This window comes from Ischnura elegans, chromosome 3 (genome assembly GCF_921293095.1).
Source record: "Ischnura elegans chromosome 3, ioIscEleg1.1, whole genome shotgun sequence".
NCBI lineage: Eukaryota > Metazoa > Arthropoda > Insecta > Odonata > Coenagrionidae > Ischnura > Ischnura elegans.
In genome coordinates, this window is record NC_060248.1 from 68,301,659 (window position 1) to 68,321,476 (window position 19,818).

The 19,818-nt window shown below is 38.0% G+C and overlaps 1 protein-coding gene across 1 annotated transcript; it reads left to right on the top strand.

The window, feature by feature from the left end:
- Positions 1-11,246: 11,246 nt before the first annotated feature.
- On the top strand, positions 11,247-19,596 carry LOC124155029. The gene is made up of 3 exons (XM_046528772.1): positions 11,247-11,418; positions 13,195-13,968; positions 18,843-19,596. Exons 1-3 carry the CDS (start codon positions 11,349-11,351, stop codon positions 18,869-18,871), a joined length of 873 nt encoding a protein of 290 aa, XP_046384728.1. The 5' UTR covers positions 11,247-11,348; the 3' UTR covers positions 18,872-19,596.
- Positions 19,597-19,818: the final 222 nt, after the last annotated feature.

A 19,818-nucleotide genomic window follows, 5' to 3' on the forward strand; every position in this document is an offset into this window, starting at 1 on the left:
CGTTTCTGAAGGTCGTTGGTTTGGTGGGAGTGACGATGGGGATGGGTTTTCCCAACCCAGTGCGGCGAGGGGTTGTGAAAGTCAAAAGTGGGGTGGACGGAGGATATGGCGGATAGCGAAAAGTTACTGGCGGCCCAGCTGCATGAGAGGAGGAAGTAGGTCCTATTTTAGAATCGTATTCCAGCGTGTGATTCCCTTTGAAAGGACTGCAATGGACATAATGTTGCACCAAGCATTAACCGATTTCATCTCATCACCACACATCAAATACAGTAATGTTCCTAACCAGGTTAGACTCAGTTTTGAAATGATGATTTTCATTGTATTCATTGGTTTAGCTACAATCGGAAAATCGAAGTAAAAGTAATGTGGCATTGCGAGAATTGCAACATACCTTATTATGGGCAGTGAAGAGTTTATCATGACGAGTACATATAGCCGTTACCTCACAAGGCGGTCTATAATATCTCGTAAATATCCTGGTTTCATTGAAATAGTATTTATTCCACACATTTACTTTTTAAAAGAGGGGAATAATTGCGTCGTTTTTCTTTCGACTCAGCCACTGAGCTCTTAAAGGCAGATAAGCTTGCAATAGCCATCCCGTCTAATTTTCATTGTATTTGCAACTTAAGGGGGCGTTGCACTTACTCCTCGAGACGATAATGTTTTTTCGGACCGTGTGGTGTGCATGTGGGAATCCTATTGCATGTCGCATGCTGGTGATTGATCACTCCATGCCCAACACTGGAAGTGGCTCGCAGAGTATTAAGTAGAAATAGATGGTTAAAAAAATATTTAGGCCTCCCTCTATACCCAAGGTAAGGCTTTCAATTTTTCTAAACCTCACCCCCCTTCGCTACAGTCTCACATAAGGCGAGAGATCTCTTTATCTTTCTATTCTAGAACTAAATTTTCATTGTCTACCGGATAAAGCCTCCATGGGAGCCGACATTGGAAGCTTGAGACTTGAATTTTAATGATTTACCCACTTCGGAGCAATGCAGAGCCAAATGACCCCATGACTGATTATTTTGAAGATTTCTCATTCAGATCGAATGAAGTAGGGGTCTTGAATAAATTAACCTGATTATGATTACATGATATTCTGTAAGGATTCTTTTATGCATGTGGCTGGGGGCTTTCTCTTTATGCAAATTGAAATGGGGTACTCGTTACTTTATTTTAAATTCTACGCTAAAGTCGCATATTCCGTGGCAGGGGGTAGCTCTTTTTAAGCATATCCTATTGGTTACATAACACAACAAGTTGCATCTCAGGGGTACATGATTTAGAAAATGGATAGGATGGTAATACTTGCTTGGTATCAATATGTTGACACAACTAGGCGCATTACATGGTAGTTATCTAGTTAAGGATAGAAACGTTGTCTCCATTAATATGATGAATGGCGTCACTCGCTAGGATGACTCATTGCATGTTTTTTTCCATTGTTCTAACCTTTCATGTATTTGCTATAGGAATTACTAACCATTGGCAATTTTTTGGACCATTTGGTGTGCATGTGGGAGTCCAATTGCATGATGGTGATTGATCACCCCCTGCCAAACACCCTAGAGGTGGCTCGCAGGGTATTCTATATCTACATACTACAGGTGACCAATCACCAACATGCAGCATGCAAGAGGACCTCCACATGCACACCGCACGGTCATAGAAATATTACGCATACTAAGAAATATACATGCATATTCATAAATTAAAATTGCCAATGGTTAGTAAATCCTATAGCAAATGCATGAAAGGTTAGAACTATGGAAAAAACATGCAATGAGTCATCCTAGCGAGTGACGACATTAATCATATTGATGGAGACAACGTTTCTATCCTTAATAGTACGAGGGAAGAATGGCATTTTAAATCTCTCTGTTTTGCAGACTATTTCTTTTATTTTCTTCTCATGATCACGTCTACCATAGTACAACGGTAAATGAAGGATATGATTCACGTCGTCTTAGAAAATATCTTCTTAGAATTCGAGATTCCCATCCTAGCTCGTGTAACATACTGGAAACGCTGCACTTTTTGTCGTAACAACTCATCACAAATCTGGCCGCCCTGCGTTGTACTCGATTGATTTCAGCTGGCAGTCCTCTTTCATAAGGGTCCCATACGCTAGCAGCATATTCAATGTGAGGTCAGCGTCTAGTTATATGGTGCAGAGTAAAATAAGCCGATAGATACTCATACAAGACAAATCTTCCAATGGAATCCAGTAAAATACTATGCTTAGCAAATATATAGTACGGAGCCAGGGTAAATAAATGTAATTTTGCCGGCGAGCCCAGCTGTGTGAGTGGAGTTGAGCTGTAGCTGGAGGAGAAAGGGAGGTGGGGTTGGTGGGTCAGAGGAAGGGAAAAAGAGAAATATAGGGTAGGGGCTCATTTTGCATCAAGGGCTTTCGCTGTCGGATAAGCCGATTCCCCATTCTCTCCACGGCTTGCTAGGCGCTGGATCGTCATCCCTTGCCACCGCAGTAGAGCGGCTTCGAACGGTTTCTGGTGGAGCGAATCGGAAACCATTTCACTGAGATATTGTCGGAACTAGGAGGAGCGATTGGGCGCGATCTCGTCAAATGAATTGGAATACTGTCATCGGTGTAGTGTTCTCTTCATTTAAATACGCGTGTCCAGAACCACGCAGTCCTCCCTTACAGTGCACTGCTTGGCGCATGCATACTATCATGACTTATCTTTGGATTCCATCTATGTATGTAGGCGGTCTCAGAGGGCATGTAGGCGCTGGAGGTGGAGGAAGAAATGATATAGGATAAACATTTTGATTGGTAGAGATTTGATCTTATTGTGAATTAAAGTAGGAAGTCCAATTTGGGGAGGTGACAAGTGATAATTTACACAAATAGAATTTGTTATAGCCTGGCTTAAATGCAGCGATATATTCCTTAAAATATTATTTTAAATTTATTTTTATTTATTCCCATACCACCAAAAACAGCACATATTGGCCATTTTACATCGGGGCGTTCAACCAATTTAACAATTACGCGTGCACAATCAACCATGCCCTGGATAGGGGCAACCTACCAAGGCGGGACTCGAACCCACGAGGTCAGCGAGGACTTTACCCCTTATTTTATTATAAGAGGTAAACTTAATTATAAAGTGAGAAATATAACTATCCAGTCGTTCACGACCGCAATAAAATAATTATTATTTCAAGTGAATTTTTCAGTAAATAATAAATTAGGCCGAATGGTCCTGTTTTCGGAGGTGCGGTAATAAATAAATGAATAAATAAATAAATAAATAAATTATTTAGTGAGCTTGCCAGGGTAACATGTATACTGAGTAGATTGTATGCGCTATGAATGGAGTTAACATTAACGCGCTAAATGAAGTTAAATATCTGGGAGGTACGTTAACATCGAACGTATCGTGGAAAACGCAAACAAGAAATAGAATTGCTCAAGTTCTTACGCTGCTAGGAATTGTCAAGCGTGTTGTAGGAAGGTTATTGGTCGAAAACTTGAGACATAGATTCTTCTTCCCTCTCATCAGCAGATGGTAGTGTAATTTTTTAGTATGCGTGACGTTTTTTGGACTGTATGGTGTGCATGTGGGAGTCCAATTGCATGCTGCATGTTGGTGATTGATCACCCCCTGCCAAACACCCTAGATGTGGCTCGTAGGGTATTATGTAGATGTAGATCAGGCCGCATGCCGCACCTTGGATACCCGGTGAGCATATGTATCGCCTTTCGAAACATTTAATCCTTTAACTAAGTAAAACACAAGATAGATTTTCTTTGATAACAGATCCTGACCTTACCATAGTAGACATCAAACTTTTTCGAATTTGTTTGGAATAATTAAAAAATCATCCGATAAAAATATCTCTCCCTATAAAATGAATAAATATAAATATTATTCTGAGAAAGAGATTGCTGCTCAGATAAGTATCATTTATGTCTTAAAATTTGATGTTTGACCATCGTTAGTTAAGCTATTCTTGGCCTCCACGTTTAGAAGAAATTGAGAAATATAATTCTATTTGCGCTTCATGCTCTAAGAGGGCTTTTAGGCTCTGGAGGTTCACGTGAAGGCGGGTAACACATGGAATGAGTAGTGACCTCGTAAGAAGAGACTTAAGCGGATAATGGCGAGGTAGTACCATTGTGAGTGGACAGAAAGAAAAACAATAAAAAACATTAATCCATTAGCGTGGATGGGACTAGACTTGTGTTCCGGAGAACAACGAGAAAAGTGTAAGGCACTTACATTTGGCATGTTCCGTCGAGGACTTGAAAATTGTATTTAATCAAAAGCACTCTCCTTTCCCCTCATTATTAAATCTTTCTTCACATGCACTTTGTGGTTTAGTGTAACTTTTCTTGGCAGCTTGGGAAAAGCTTTTTACGAAATGTAGCCTCAGATACTAATGCGCATAAATGGGCAGGGTTTATGGATGTACTAAATATGCCCCACAAATTTTATAAAAAAATTATTTTCAAGTAAATTATATTTTTATGAACAGAATAGAATTAATATCGAAAAAAACATAGGAGGGGCGGCCTTTAGAAGTGCGAATTGGAGTCCAAAGAGGAGTTCTACTATGTTATTAAAAATTTAATAAAATTTCAGAATATTTTATTCATTTTATAAGTACAATATTTAAAAAAAAAGGGTCAAGTATTACTATTTCCACCATGTAATACCAAAAATATAATTATTTGTCGATTCGACGATGTGAAGGTAATTCGTAATTGAACCCATAGTCTGACTTCATTACAATCCATCATTTGTTTTCTGGAAAATAGATTTCGGTTATATAAAAATGTATCGAGATGCCGAAGATAACCTTTTTCTTTTGATAAGTGAATGAATTGACAATTATTTTTCGTCGCTCTGACTTTAGTGTATTTTTATAGGTATATTTATACTCTTTGGCCATAGTTGAGGAGAAAACTATGGAGCACGTATGTACGCCTCATACGTCTGAATACGAGACATGAAAATGAAGAAAGATACAGTGGGGAAGGGGAGGGGGGAGAATATTGGTACCAAAGATTGGTAGGAGGTTGTGAAAGATGAGGAAATTCAGAGATGTGAACAAAGTTGACTGAGGGTAAGCGCGAGGGAGGTTGGAAGCATATTGAATTTCTGTATTGCTCAGCAAGCTATCTCTGTTTGATGGAGGAGTAAAACATGACTGAAAGTATAAAAGGAAGCAATATGCTAAATTTTATGATACCAGAAATAATGAAAAAAACATGCATACTGTAGGGAGAGAAGTGTATCAGGTATAACAACATTATTATTACTGTTATTCCTAGTGCGGATAGGATTAGATTACATTCCAATATGATAAAAAATTGCCCTTTTCCCTACAGTTTTTTTTGGAACAGCACAGTATACCATTATATAAATAAATTTTAGTCGTTCAGTTGTCAGTCATATTTATGAAAACAGTTATCTCCATTTTTTTATAAACGTGCCTTGATTGGTCCAGCAATTCAAAGAAATGACAAACTAATGGAAGCATGTTCAGGTAAACTGATTATCTACTAAATGCTTGCTATATTCCTGTTAATGATTAAGACCATCTTCAGTACGTTGCAGGGGTTGGCTCTTGCCAAAAATGTAATTATTCACCTCACCACATGTATGTTCTGTTTTGTTTTTTAACTTCAGTAAAGCTGACTCATTGCGTTAGATACTATAAAAAAGAGCATCTGCAAGCGAGAGAAGGGGATAGGACAGCGGTCAGGGCTGGTTTAAGCGGTAAGCAAAGTACGCGCGTTGGGCGCCAAGCAAAAGGGGGCTTATAAGCGCTCGGTCCAATGTTCTAATTAAACAGGAGATTAAAGTTTGTATTCATTGATTTATTTACATTTATTTACTCTGAATTTTTATGCATAATTTGTTTTTAAGTTCTAAAAATATCACATTCAAAATACAAGAGAAAGCACGTGGTACGTTCACGCTGGTATTTAAGCCTTCATCCTTATTCCTAAAATATTTTCATTCATTTTTAATATATTTAGAGAGAATCCCAACTAGTTTTCGGGACATTTTTGATGGGGGGATGTTTTTCGCTTACACTAGAAACAGCTCTTGAACCGGCCTGACCACGGTAGGACTAACTAACTTTCGGCGGGAGGAAGCGGAAGAAGTTTGCGGTAACACCCTTGGGACAATAGTCGGAGACCTGTCTCCTCGCAAAGCGTGTCAATGCGTTTATGGCGTCGCAGTGCTGGCGAGTCGTCGTCGTCGTCTATCGTGGTACACAACGATCGGAAGCACTCGAAAGGGACAAGCGGCGGGCTGGGCGAGAAGGAAGCAAAAAATTAGGGGGTGCAGGAAAAGGGACAGCTTGTGTTATGTGTTTTGGAAGGAGTGGAGGGTATGTGGAGGATGGATAGCGCCGGGGGAAAGGATATTGGATTGGTAAAGGGCTCAAACGCATGAGCGAAGTGTTTCTTCTCTTACGGACGCCGCCGTGGGGAAGTTTACTCCGCTTTCCTTCCTACCGTACTTTACAGTAATTCCCCAACTGAGACCCTAAACATTACTAAGGCCATAACCTAGATCATCCGCATGGCCTTGGTACTACATGCTACCAAGGGTAATTTATTTGGTGGAAGTTACTGCGCCAACATACATTCGAATATTCATAATATAATAGGGGGATTAGATCACGGGGAATAGCCTGCCAAACCGATAGTTTTAAGATGCCATTTTTTTCGCGTACAAAAAGGGACCATGTTACCTGCGATTGTTTAGCTACATAGGATTGCTTGACTGGACTAGGTAAAATACGGTTAATAACCACTATATTTGTAAATACTAGCTATCTGCATGCATTTCTTAACATATTATTAATTTGTGACTAGTTCATGAATCACTTACTACGCTAAATTTTCGTATTCTATTACTAACTAATAGTTTTATTTGCATGGTAGCATGTTCGTATTCTTAGCACTCACCTAGTTTCTGGTCTGACCTCTCTAATGAAAACATCTCTATGACATCTCAAGACTGCAGCCAGAATTTTTTATTGGGGAGAGGGAGAGCTTAAATGCTGGGGGAATGTATTTTTGGTGGTTAATTGGAGGAAGTGCAACCCTTACGCTACAGCTTTGGCGTTCCTCACGTGCCATACCTATAACTTGGGCTAAAGTAAGGCATTTGAAGATTCAGTAGAGAATGGGCTTTCGGGACCGCTTGATTAAATCAATCATAATTTGTGAGGGTATCAGTTCATCAGACGGCATTGTGTCACGAAGATAAAAAATTTGAAAGATAATTTGGCAAAGTTAGCAAGGTCCTGAGGTCAGTCCCATCAGTGTATCACTGGTGATATATAATAGAAAGGTGCCTTAAAAAGGCAACAGAAGTGAATGTAAAAAAATTGTGTGATACTCTTTTGATATCTGATTTTTGGTTGGAAAAAAATGATCAAATGACTTCAATGTACCAGCCATACCTGAGAATAGAGGCAAAGAAGAAAAAAAATCAAAGCAGCCGTCATGGTTTATAAACGGATTTGTTATTTAGTGATGAGGGCTGGTGGATCATGGTTTATTGTATAGGGATCAGGGATATTTGAAATAAATTAGACGCGATAAATTGCTTGAATAAGCGAGGATATAGGGACATAGTTGGTAGGAGAGAAATAAAAGAAGGGGAAAAGAACACAAACAAATGAATAAGGAATAATTATAGAATTAAATGAAGAATGCAAAGTTAAAATGTGCGAAAATAATTTGAGAAGAAGAAAGCCGTCTTATAGTGTGATATATTCTCACTAGCTCACTCATGATTTATTTATGCATTATCTTACGAAGAATGAGGAATCAGATTGTGTGATGGAAAAGCACACATTTTGCTATACACCGCAAGTTTGAGGTGACTTAGAGGTCAAAACATAATATGAAGAAAATTGATGTACATACCATTCTTGAGCAACTGATTTTCATGGCCTTATACTTGAAAACAATGCTATTTTATTATTCCAGCGCACATAAAGAATACAAATAAAAGGGGTTTAACCCCTTAGCGCATAGCGTCCGATATATCGAACGTGTGCCATGTCTCACATAAATACTTCTCTAGTCGATAAATTCAATGAGACAACTAAAATATTAGCCTGTTAAATATTAGTTGAAGACAGACATCCATTTGAACTTAATACAGTATTAAAATGTAGCGCAAGTCAACTGGATCCCATAACAAAATAAAATACTCTCGTCCGATATATCGGACGCTATGCACTAATGGGTTAATGGTGCTTGCTTAGTGAGATCCAATTCTGCCACGTGGTTATACGTGCAATTGTGGTACGATTTATATGTGGCTATGGTATATTCAAAATATCCCTAAAATACTATTTCGAGCATGTAGGTCATCATAATATGAGCCGGAACGAATAATAAACTGAAGAATAAAATTTTCATCGATTCTGGTGTCCAATTGGAGATTTAAAAAAAATAATAGAAAAATGATAATTCAAGCGAGCGAAAAGATTGAGTGAATAACAAGACGCAGGGGAAACGAGGGCAAGGTGGAAGGCGGGTGCAGAGCCGCGGAATGGCTTGTGAGTGGATATCGGTTGTAAAGGTGTGTTCTGACGCGTGGAGGCGCACGGGGTGGGGAGAGGGAGGGGGGGGGGGGAGAGATTCGGCGTGGAGATGAATTCGTTCGGCAGGCAGAATGGAAGGCCCTTGAAGAGCGAGCGAATGGTGTGGAGGCGGGGGTGGCGGCGAAAACGGGAGGGTGGGAGGTCGCGCGGAGGATGGGGGGGGGGGGGAGAAGGAGGAGAGGTTGGGGAGTGACGCAATTTGATGGGCCAGTTCCACTGGTTGCAACAGGGGAGGACGGAGGTGGGGGGAGTGAGGAGCAGGGAGGGATATCGCACGGGAATAATCAATGGAGGTGAAGGATGGGACGAAGGGAGTAACTGGGGAGAGAAGATTTTATGTGGGGGAACCCTTGACTCCAACAACAGAGGCCCTGTCGACCGAGTGTATATAATACTGAGCGCTCATGAAAGTACTCGAGGCGAGATGGATGCGATTATATTTTCCGGGATTCCACCGCGTTGTAAAACGCCTGATGACGGCAAATTCGCCGGCAATCCCGCAAGTATCTTCACTCACTCTGATTAAACCGTGAGGTTGGTTTGGATAGGCGAGGGTAGAGCTCACCCCAGACAGCTACAGGCATGTCATTTACAACTTATTCAGGGTAGATAGGCCGGCTCCTTTCCCTCGGCCACCTCGAACCTCATGCATTCTTTCTCAGCAATTATCTTAAATATTCTTATTGTCCTCAAGCAATCAGAGCAGCCCTGATTGAAAAACGACCCCGGCTACCTTCGCTTCGATTTATAAATACAGGCCCATTTTGCATCAGACTCCACTGAACGAACTGAAGATATTTACGGGATTGCCGGTAAAATTGTCGTTATAAGACGTCAGGCAACGCGGCAGAATCCCGGAGAACATAATTGTACAGAAATTACAGTTACTTAGTACAAAAAGTAATCTATTGCGATGACAAATTACTGCCATGATAAAATAACACAAATGGCAATTTCCACACGTTTAATGCAAAACCTTGGAAATGACACAATTTGTTGAAACCGTGGTCGATTGTTGAGTTTTGTATTTAAAGTGTGGAAATTGTGTTATTTTATCATGGATATATCGAACTTCCACAAAATCGAACCTGAAACGATTTAATACGTACAAATCGTTGATTTCAAAATGCAAGCAGTAAAGTTACAGTCATAATTACCACCACCTTATGTAAGTTTGTCCTCTCTGGAGACTACCAGGCAACTGTAGAATATTGAAGTAAAAAATTTGGAATAATTTAATCATAGAAATAGCCAATTGCAATTTCATTTACGATAGATACAATTATAACTGATGTAAGAGCACGAGAAGTGTCATTTGATGTACCCATCGTAAGTAGACAACAATATAAGAGGCTGAACCTAAACAAGAAATTATGGTACTCAAGGGCTCGAGTTTTCCGTAGGCCTGGGTAAATGAGTGAAATCAGCGAAGTAATTGTCGATTACTAGCAAGTAACTATTGCGACAAAAGTGACGGTTCCTCTTTCATCGTAAGTAATGAATTACGAATAAAAGTTACATTTCGTGAAAAGTAATCGTTACAAGTAAATATTACTGCAAAAGTAACCGTTACAAGTAATCCGATTAATTTTAATTGATTACTTACCAACATTGTTGTTCATTTCTTCGTTTAATTAAATTTTAATCTGGATTTTAACTAGTGGTTTTTTTCGCTTGTATACCTTCAATCATACACGTAAATAGATGTGCCCCTTTGTAAACTTTTCAATTTAGACGAATGGTCCAAACATCAACCAGAACCACTGACGTTACTCTATACATACGTTCTTCATGAGGAGCCTCATCTTGACACTATTTTCAGGGGTTTCGTCTATTGAATTTTCTCGGTGCGTAGAAAATTACCATCTATTTTGTTCCTTGGTCATTCATAATGCCAAAAAAATCATTCCTTAGTACAGAAAATATCCGATGTGGTGTGATTTAAACAATTGAAAACCGATTCTTGCCTTGCAGCGGCGGTTTTGAAGGGTCAATTACAATGGCGTTTGCGAAGAACTCGAACTCGCATTAAATACAGGAAAGCATTGATTTTTGCTTATCGGAGGCACTCATCAATCAAAACATCACTTTCACTCCGGATCCAAATTCACAATGCCAATGCCACTAATCCATTTTAAGCCTTCCGTAATTGAAAATCGCAAAGTCTAACTCTGTATTGCAGACGGCTGTCATCCAATGCATCCCATTCTGAATATTATTTATGCATTTTTCGTATTTACCTTTCCATTTTCCTTCGTTATTTATCTTTGTGTATGCTAAAGGGAATTTTCCAAGGTATTTCCGTACCTTCCAGTGCATGTGTGGCGAATTGTCACCGAGTCGAGTCCGCACAATCTTCAAAATTCAGCGGGCCGTCGATATGGTTACACTATTTCGCAAGGTCCCTCAGGATTCTAAAAATTCTTAACCGTTGAGGGCATTGAACGTCGCTCGAAGGTCAAACGCTTAAGGCAATCCGCGGTGAGGCCGCTGAGAGAAATAGCGTGTTTCAGTCAAAGGAACGACAGAAGATGTGATTCATTACGGATGTCTAGTGCCAGTGGACGGAAGTGGAAAATGTTTCAGTAAATTCAAGGTGAAGAGAGAGAGAGGGGTATGGACAACGAACTGTATAAATAGTGGACGCCTCAAATATATATCTATACTTATGGGTTCGCGTTTACCTAACTAAGTTTCACGTGCACGGTGGTAGTGCTAAGGATAACATGAAGACATGTCCCTCTGTATTTGGACTAGGGGGATTGGTTGCTGCCATTATCCTCTCAACAATACCTGGTTAGTTACACATTTTTTATGCTTAATTAGGTAGCATTTAATATTTTTAAACACGCCGGGCATATACGGATTTCCGTGGGAATTGGCTACTTCCATGTCAAAATAAAGAAACAATGGTGAATTTAATAACAAAATATATTACTTCATCGACAAAGTATTCGGCACCATTACTTAAGGGATAGTATTTGGCAGGATTTTTATAAAATAGTAAAAAACCTTAAAAATAGTACTATTGCGCAAAATCATGGTCGTTCAAGGAATAAAGTTGTGCATATAGTCACTTTAGGTTTTTCATTTTGATACGTAAGCGAAGTATTAATTTTCATCATGAAAAACTATCGTTGATAAAAAGCACAAATCTTTCCAAACAGCTACTTGAATTATTCAACAATAGTAACATATTCCAGGAATTCTTTAATCAACTTTCTGGAGTTTTATGGACTGAAAATGTCTAAAAGTTTTTAAAAAAGATTTTTAAGCAAATGTAGACTTATGAAAATCACTCACTTTCAATGAATTATTTGGAGTAGAATTCTGCAATTAGTTAACTTTAGCCAGAATTTCAGCGGAATCGTCACGAATGTCATTCGTTAGTCAGAAAACCATGATAGGATATTTCGGGCAAGGAGGTGCATCATGCCGATTTGCTACACAATTCGTGGCAAATTGATGAAATGCATGGCCCTCAGTTTAATAATTACGAACTGATGAATTCTTTGACTTCACGTACCGGCATTATGCTCATTATCATTGATTTCTTAGGGTCGATGTGGTAACTAGCACTTTAAATTGTATATTTTTCTGTCTACAAATTTTTATATTTTAAAAACATCATTTTTTTATCAAATTAGAAGAGATTCTTTGATTTATCCATTTATACATGCATAAATTGTATCATATTTAATTAGAAATGTATTAACTAAATTATCCTTAAAATGGTAACAAAGCGGCCCAAGTAATTTGTAAACTCTTTAAGATTAACCTGTGTTATGGTCATTGCTTGGAGTAAAAGAGCGATGAAGTTGTGGAATATAGTCCATTTTGAAGCCTCTCTCTAAAATAAAAAATATGCAATTGAAGCTTAACTTGGGGCAGCGTTTACTAAATGATAAAAAAACTTCACCTTAATACTTTCGCTTTGCCGGGTCATTCCAGAGTTAGGTATTATTATATAGGCATAGTAATGTAGTATTAAAGGACCTGCATGACGTTTCTGAAAAATATAATTGCATCCATATGCACTAATTTTGCGGTACGGGCTCGTAACCTGAAGTTGATAGCATGCGCATACCTGAATGCAAGGTCTGATCGTAACAACGGAAAATATATCTTCTTTCAATTTATCAACAATAGCATCTTTCTTTCTTCGCAGCCAACTCTCTGTTTCATTGTAGCCTTGCTTGGGTAGACTTATTTTAATTAGTAATTGTTCCCAATTCTAAGATTTCTTTGCAAGTGCATTTGGGATGTCATCTTGTGTAGCATGATGCGATGCATGAATGGTTGGAGCTCGTCCTACCCCCACCAATGTTTTTGTTATTTTTATTATTATTTTTTTCTGATATCACGGAGTGTACATGTGCCATATCCATTTCGTGGTGCAAGATGGTAATTAGTCACCCCCGCCATACTCCCTAGTGGGGCGTAAATATAAAAATATTAAATACTCAAATTTGCAGCCCCAGTCCACAAATATTGTTTTTAAAATCTGATAGGTCTTTTCCTCGATATCAAAGTTGGACGGGTGATTTAATAAAATTATAACTTCTTTTCCAGGTGTGACTCATGGACGCCCTAGTGTCATCACGGATAGACAACCGAAATTCAGCTTTATGGTCCCCATGAATTCTTACGTTTATCCCATGTTCATGCCTCCACTGCGAATTATGGCCCCGCGGTTGGTAATTCACGGTGGTTCTGGTGCGGGTCGACATACTCTTAGTACTGGGATATCCAAGGTACCAGACAGGGATGCTCCCAAGGAGAGCGTTAGCGGAAACGGAAAAGCTACAGAAAATAACGGAGATTCTTGGACTAAAGTTTCACAATCGGACGCATCGTTAAAATCAGTTGCAAAACTTAACCTGCCCGTCAGAACACATCCAATGAAAATTTATGTGTACCATCCCGCCCAACGTGTGAAAATCAGTAACTACCTCTCTCTGGACGCCGATGAACCATCGAAGGAATTTTCAATGGGTGCAGGGTCAAGAAATGAGGAATCATCTCACACACGAGTTGGTGACACCGAAGTCTCGTCAGCACTTTTGAAAAGGTCTGCCCGGAAGGCGGAACCTAAGATCGTGCCGCCCTGGAGAAGCGGCGAGGACAAACCTATCCCATTCTTTCAGGGGTTCACATCAACCCCAATGGCACCCAAGCCTTTGAATTTCAGTGGAAAACCAGAGTCCAAAGGACAGAATTCAACACCTGAGATTGACTCCGATATGTACGGCAGGCCTGTGTCCAAATGTGATGGCGCATGTAACTCTCACCTCACTGCTAAGAAGTCTGCATCTGAAATTGGAACCACTTCGGAAACCTTAGAAGGTATGCATCAATAGTAACTTTTTGCAAACCAAAATACTATGTTGTGTCTTGCTTCTTTTGTAACTGAAAAATTCGAGCATTCGAGGCGAGAGCTAACACCTGCCATGCATAACAATGAATTATTAAGGTTAAACTAAAATGAACGTCATATGTAGCGTAGTGCATGGCAAGTTCATCTAAGCTAATCCACAGATGTGGGCATCTGTTGACCACCTCATAGGTATGTTTTGGGGAATGATAGGCCTTTACAAGTTAGATCATTATAGAGAAAATAGGACGATTGTAGCGCCGTTGTTCAATGTATTTGGTATTAAGAAGCATAACTCTTCTTGTGATCACTTCGTTAATGTACCGGACTCGAATCCCGGGTCAAGAATGAAAATACCCAGAAAAAACCCTCTAAATGTTAGGTGGCCGGGAGAAGAAAATGACCATCCTACCCTGAATATGTGAAATCCACACGCCTTTAGCTCGTCTTGGGTTAAGCTCTATTTCACCCACTGGTTAAGCTCTATTTTCATTCAAACTTCAGCCGTAGCCGTTATCTTAAAAAATCTCTTTTTTTTAAGATGAGGGGATACTTTCCGCGGTTAGAGGTTCATTTTTAGAAGGGACAATTGATGCCATATCTCCATAATAATTCTGAAGGGGTTGGACCCCCCGAAGGTCTTTTTTTTACCCTTTGCATTTTTTGAAATGGGAATTGCTTTCCTTTGTTTTTATTTCTCTAATTGAATATTTTAGTCTCAGGATCCTTATGCTATTAATATTACTATGATATGAACTTCTTTTTAGAAATCATACTGGGTTTTTGTGGAATATAATCTCCTTTCGCCAATTGTTATATATGTGGGTGGAAATAACTGTTTATAAGCTGGATGCGATAGGATTTATTCACGTCAGACAATGCGTGGTATAACTGTCGTTGGTCAGGGACGTGTCCTGCGATCCTAGAAGTTCAATAACAACTGTCGCGTACTCCCGCTGGACAGGGCTGCCATACACAGTAAAATAATATTATAAATTAAAAAAATAGAAACAACGTTTTTCTCGCTAACTAAAAAGAAGGAAATAAATTTCCCTGGCCATATCCGAGTTTCAATATGAATTGTCACTCAAATGGTGGCATACTTAATGACAATCATTACGACCAAAACGAAAAACGTTGGGTGCATGTAAGGTTACATTTAGTGTTTGCAATAAATATGAATTTAGATTATTGCCATTTACAGTTGGGTTTTCCATCGTTATGTAATTTGATGGTATCCGCTACTAATTGATACTATTCACTATTATTAAGGTTATTTAAAATTCAGAATATATATTGAATGAGAAGGTAATGCTGAATACTTAACATCTGAACGCATTAGAAATTAGAACCTAATGAGTTGATTGATTAATGTTAATGCTCAAGAAGTTTAACTATTCAGCAATTATGCATCAATGTGTTATTACCTGACACGCAATGTTTGAAGATTTAATATCTGAGCGTTTTTGATTCTGTTTTAGTTCTCAAAGATCAGTAAAGTCTTCAACCATGCGAATTACAACTATTTTAGGTAAGAATGTGGTTGGTAAATCAAATCGCAGTTTATTAAGATTTTTTAAAGAGTAATGTCACCCATTGTAAATACTAAACGTAATGTACATCCGCCCATCGTTTTTCATTTTGTTCGTAATGATTTTCATAAAGTATGTCACCATTTGAGTAACAATTCATATCGAAACTCAGTTTTGTCAGAGAATTCTATTTCCTTCTTTTTAGCTAGCGAGAAAAACGTTGTTTAAAAATCTTTCAATTTATAATATTATTTTTTTCTTTCCATTTTTAAATGATTTAAATTAATCAATAATACAATGAAAAAGTTTTAATTTAATTAATATACGCAATTTTTTATATATTATATTATGAATAAAATTTTCAGACATTTCTTAAAATTGTATAATACATTATTTTTTAATTTAGGCTTCATCAAATTTTAATTTTTCAAACAAAATTTTCCTGAAAAATGCGCTTATATGTTGCATAACATTCAGCATGTTGCACATCAAATTCGCTGAAATGTGATTGCAGCGCCACTGGCGGCAAAATGTGGAACTAATTTTCCATACAAAATTAATTTTGTAAATATTTTTTGAAAGATAGCCAGAATCATTACAGAAAGCATATGCATTGTCATCAATATCTGAGCTAGATATAAAGTTTCAGTCCTCTAGCTAGTCGCTAAGTGTGTTAAAATTGAGTTACAAAATTCCACCGTTGCAAACAGACAGACAGACACGAAAGTAAGTTAAGAAAAACGTTGTAAAAATGAAGTGCAAAAAACATCGCGTGAAGCATACATAACACATTAAGGAGATAATACCACACGAAAACCTAGCAGTCCTCTCAAATCTTCCTACCTCAGGCATTATAGCTTCTTTAAACCATTTTTTCTCCGATTTTACGCCTTACATCGCCTAATCCCATCTTTAGACGTAATCTCTCACTTCCCACTCCTTTCCTACTTACTTCCATGCTCTCAATCACAAACTCCAATACCTTCTCGTTTTCCTTATTGCCCTTCCCAACAACCAGCTCTGGATCCCTTAATCCACTCCATTAGTTTTCCCTTCCTCTATACCCCCAAAAATGCTCTTCACACAGTCTCCTTTGTTTTCTTATTTGCATCGCTCTTTCTAACGTTCGCATTATACGCCACTAACTAAAGCTCTCACCAGCAGTTTAATCTTTTTTCCCCATACCATGTTTTATCCAACACTTCTCGTTTGCCTTATTTTCATTGCATCGTATTTGAGGAAGATCTCTCTAAATGGTAAAAGATAGTACTTGAGACCAAAGCTCAGCGATTCCGCTCTAACTTTTGATTATTAATTAGTTGCTCTAATTAGTCGTTTTACAGAACCCTTTAACTCAATAATTTACGCTTTTTTATTATTGCAAAGCTTTTTTTTATTATTGTTGAAACAAAGAGATGGTATTGAAATCATAGTTGATACTTCGTAAATTAGTAATAAAATACCGGGCATAAAAACTTAAAATTTTCTTGCCGTAATAGGCACTGATTTATCAAGCACTCTGCTGGAAGTGGATTTAGGGTAGTTGCCAGACGAGTTTTGAAAAAGCGGATACTGTATCTGATTAAGTCTGTGAAAACTGTGCATATAAATTGAGGCATTGATCTTATAAATCCGAAGTTAACATCTGACGCACTTTCAAAACAATGTGACATTTATTCCTGATTTAGGGTAGTTTTTGATTGCTTTTGCCATCCGGTTTGACGCCAGTCTCACCAACCTCTATATCGTTTCGTATCTCGACCCAAACTTGGGTGGTCTGCTTCCTAAATCTCTTGCAGTGCAATCTCGTGTGGGTGGAAGTTAATTGGAGCTGAATCCTTGTTTCTACCTCGCTGTTCCAGGGTAATTTCGAGTTGCAGCGCCGACTCTTGGTTTGATGAGACAAGCGAGAGAGATCATTGCTGCGAGGAACCACATGTATTCACCCCGCATTGGATGTGATAGCTTAGATACATATCCATTATGACATAATACCGAATGATAGCTACCTCAAAAGTGCATGACAGGGGATGAGATCTTTCTAGCACAACATTAGCTTATCTCGATGTTCATCACTCTATCGCCAGGTTCATTTATGAGTGAAGAGACTGTAGCACTATTTCCCTGTACCTCACTTACATATGATCAGAAAACCTTAGAGTTATCATCTAAATATTCGCCCAATATTTATGTTTTGAATTCACTTAACGCCTCCCTAAGTGTTTTCTTCGTCTCTTTTTTCAATTTTTTATACTTCTCACGTATTTCTTATATTTTCTCAATAGTAAGTCCCGCATGTGTCTTCTCAGACGATGTGAATCACATCCTTCGTTTACCATCGTACTATAGTAGACGTGATCATGAGGATAAAATAACATAAATAGACTGCAAAACAAAGAGATTTAAAATGTCAATGTTCCCTCGTACTATTAAGGATAGCAACGTTGTCTCAATTGATAGGATTAATGGGGTCGCTCGCTAGGACCACTCATTGCATGTTTTTTTTCATAGGTCTAAACTCGCGTGTATTTGATCCAGGAATTACTAACCATTAGCAAGTTTTTTTAATGAATAATCATGTATATTTTGCTAGTGTGCGTAATATTTCTATGACCGTGCGGTGTGCATGTGGAGGCCCTCCTGCATGCTACATGTTGGTGATTTGTCACCCCCTGCCAAATACCGTAGAGGTGGCTCGCAGGGTATTATGTAGATGTAGATGTATCTCTCTCTGAGTACGAAAAACATAAGCCCATAATAACTTAAATACGATTTTCATAAGCTTAAGTAAATTATACGTCCCTTAATGTATCTTTTACTGGTGGACCTGAGATTAGAAAGAATGTATAGATAGAGATTGTGTTCAAAAAGTTACTATGAGATATGAAACGTCTGTAAGGTTTTCTTTCATGCAAGACCTCGGATCCAGTATGAATCTACATCTACATACAACCTAGTAATTCACCTCATTATGAATGTGAAGGGAAGAGTAAACGCCAGCCGTGATCTGTACTTACAAGAAAAATAAGTAACCTCATCTGCATTGATTAAAAAAAATCATTCTTGATACGTACCAATAAGAGTGCATTCTGTATAAAAGGGTTTTGTTTATTTTGATTCTATGCCACACAGCAATTCAATGCCTTCTTGGTAATAATATTAGAATTATCTCCCTTGAAAATAAATACTTGCCCCTGAAATGAGGCTTCACTCAGAATTTAATGCATAAAAATTATCCTGAGTACTGAATACAATACCTTTAAGGTAAATATATCCATATTTATGTTTTAATACCTTATCATTCCATGTTTCAGGTGACGAAATTTCAAGCACAAGTGAATAGCATCCAAACTATCAGCAGAAGGACCTACTTGAGTTCTGAGGGAGCCTTTCAAGCGGAAACTCCAGGAATTTTTAGCTTTCATTGAGGGCTTGATGGAAATTACTGAATAATTATTATGTGACATGGTTTCAGGGTATTCTTGTGTTTTTTTGTGGCACTTCTATGTGCTCAATTGGCGTTCCCACCTCTGAAATAATAAGTAGTATATTTTGTTAAAATGAGGACTGCATTAGAGTTCCAAAGAAGAATGGCGTCAATAATATCCGGCGGCAATTAAAAAATATGAAAAGCTAGCACGTTTTTCAAATTTGATAAGTATTTAATTGTGTTATTTATTTACTTCTTAAGCATTACAACCCAAGAATTTAAGAACATATAGCCGGATATATGCATCTCAACCTGTGTTAAAGTCCTTTCTGCTATATTTTCTGTTGACTTAAATGAAAAGGCGAAAAATACTAAAATTTATTTATTACAGGATGATTTTCTGCTAATAAGTGATGTTAATTGAATTATTTTGTACATGAATTCAAGTTCATTTTGTTCCTCAAAAGGTTAAACCTAAATGAAGTTGTTGGTACTTTGGATGGTGGGATGTAATACCTGTAATAGTAGTCGCAAAAAGGATTTTTAATGCTTTGTAAATACGACATTTTCAACTAATATAAACTGAATTATAATATTTTAAGCAATGATTCATCAATAAAATTTGGAAAGTATTTTCACCCGCAGAAATGAATTGCCTTGAAAATTTCCTTGTTACTTTGAGTATAATTTGCGCAGTATTATATTTATTGTATTCATTCATAAAAGTAACTGCGCCCATTCAGGAGAATTTACCACGGGAGCATGTTGAATCATTAATAATGTCCCTTATATGGTAATACAATATTTTACCACTCAACTCTTTTCTGCGAAGTAGCCACAGGGTTTTAACGTCGGGCAGG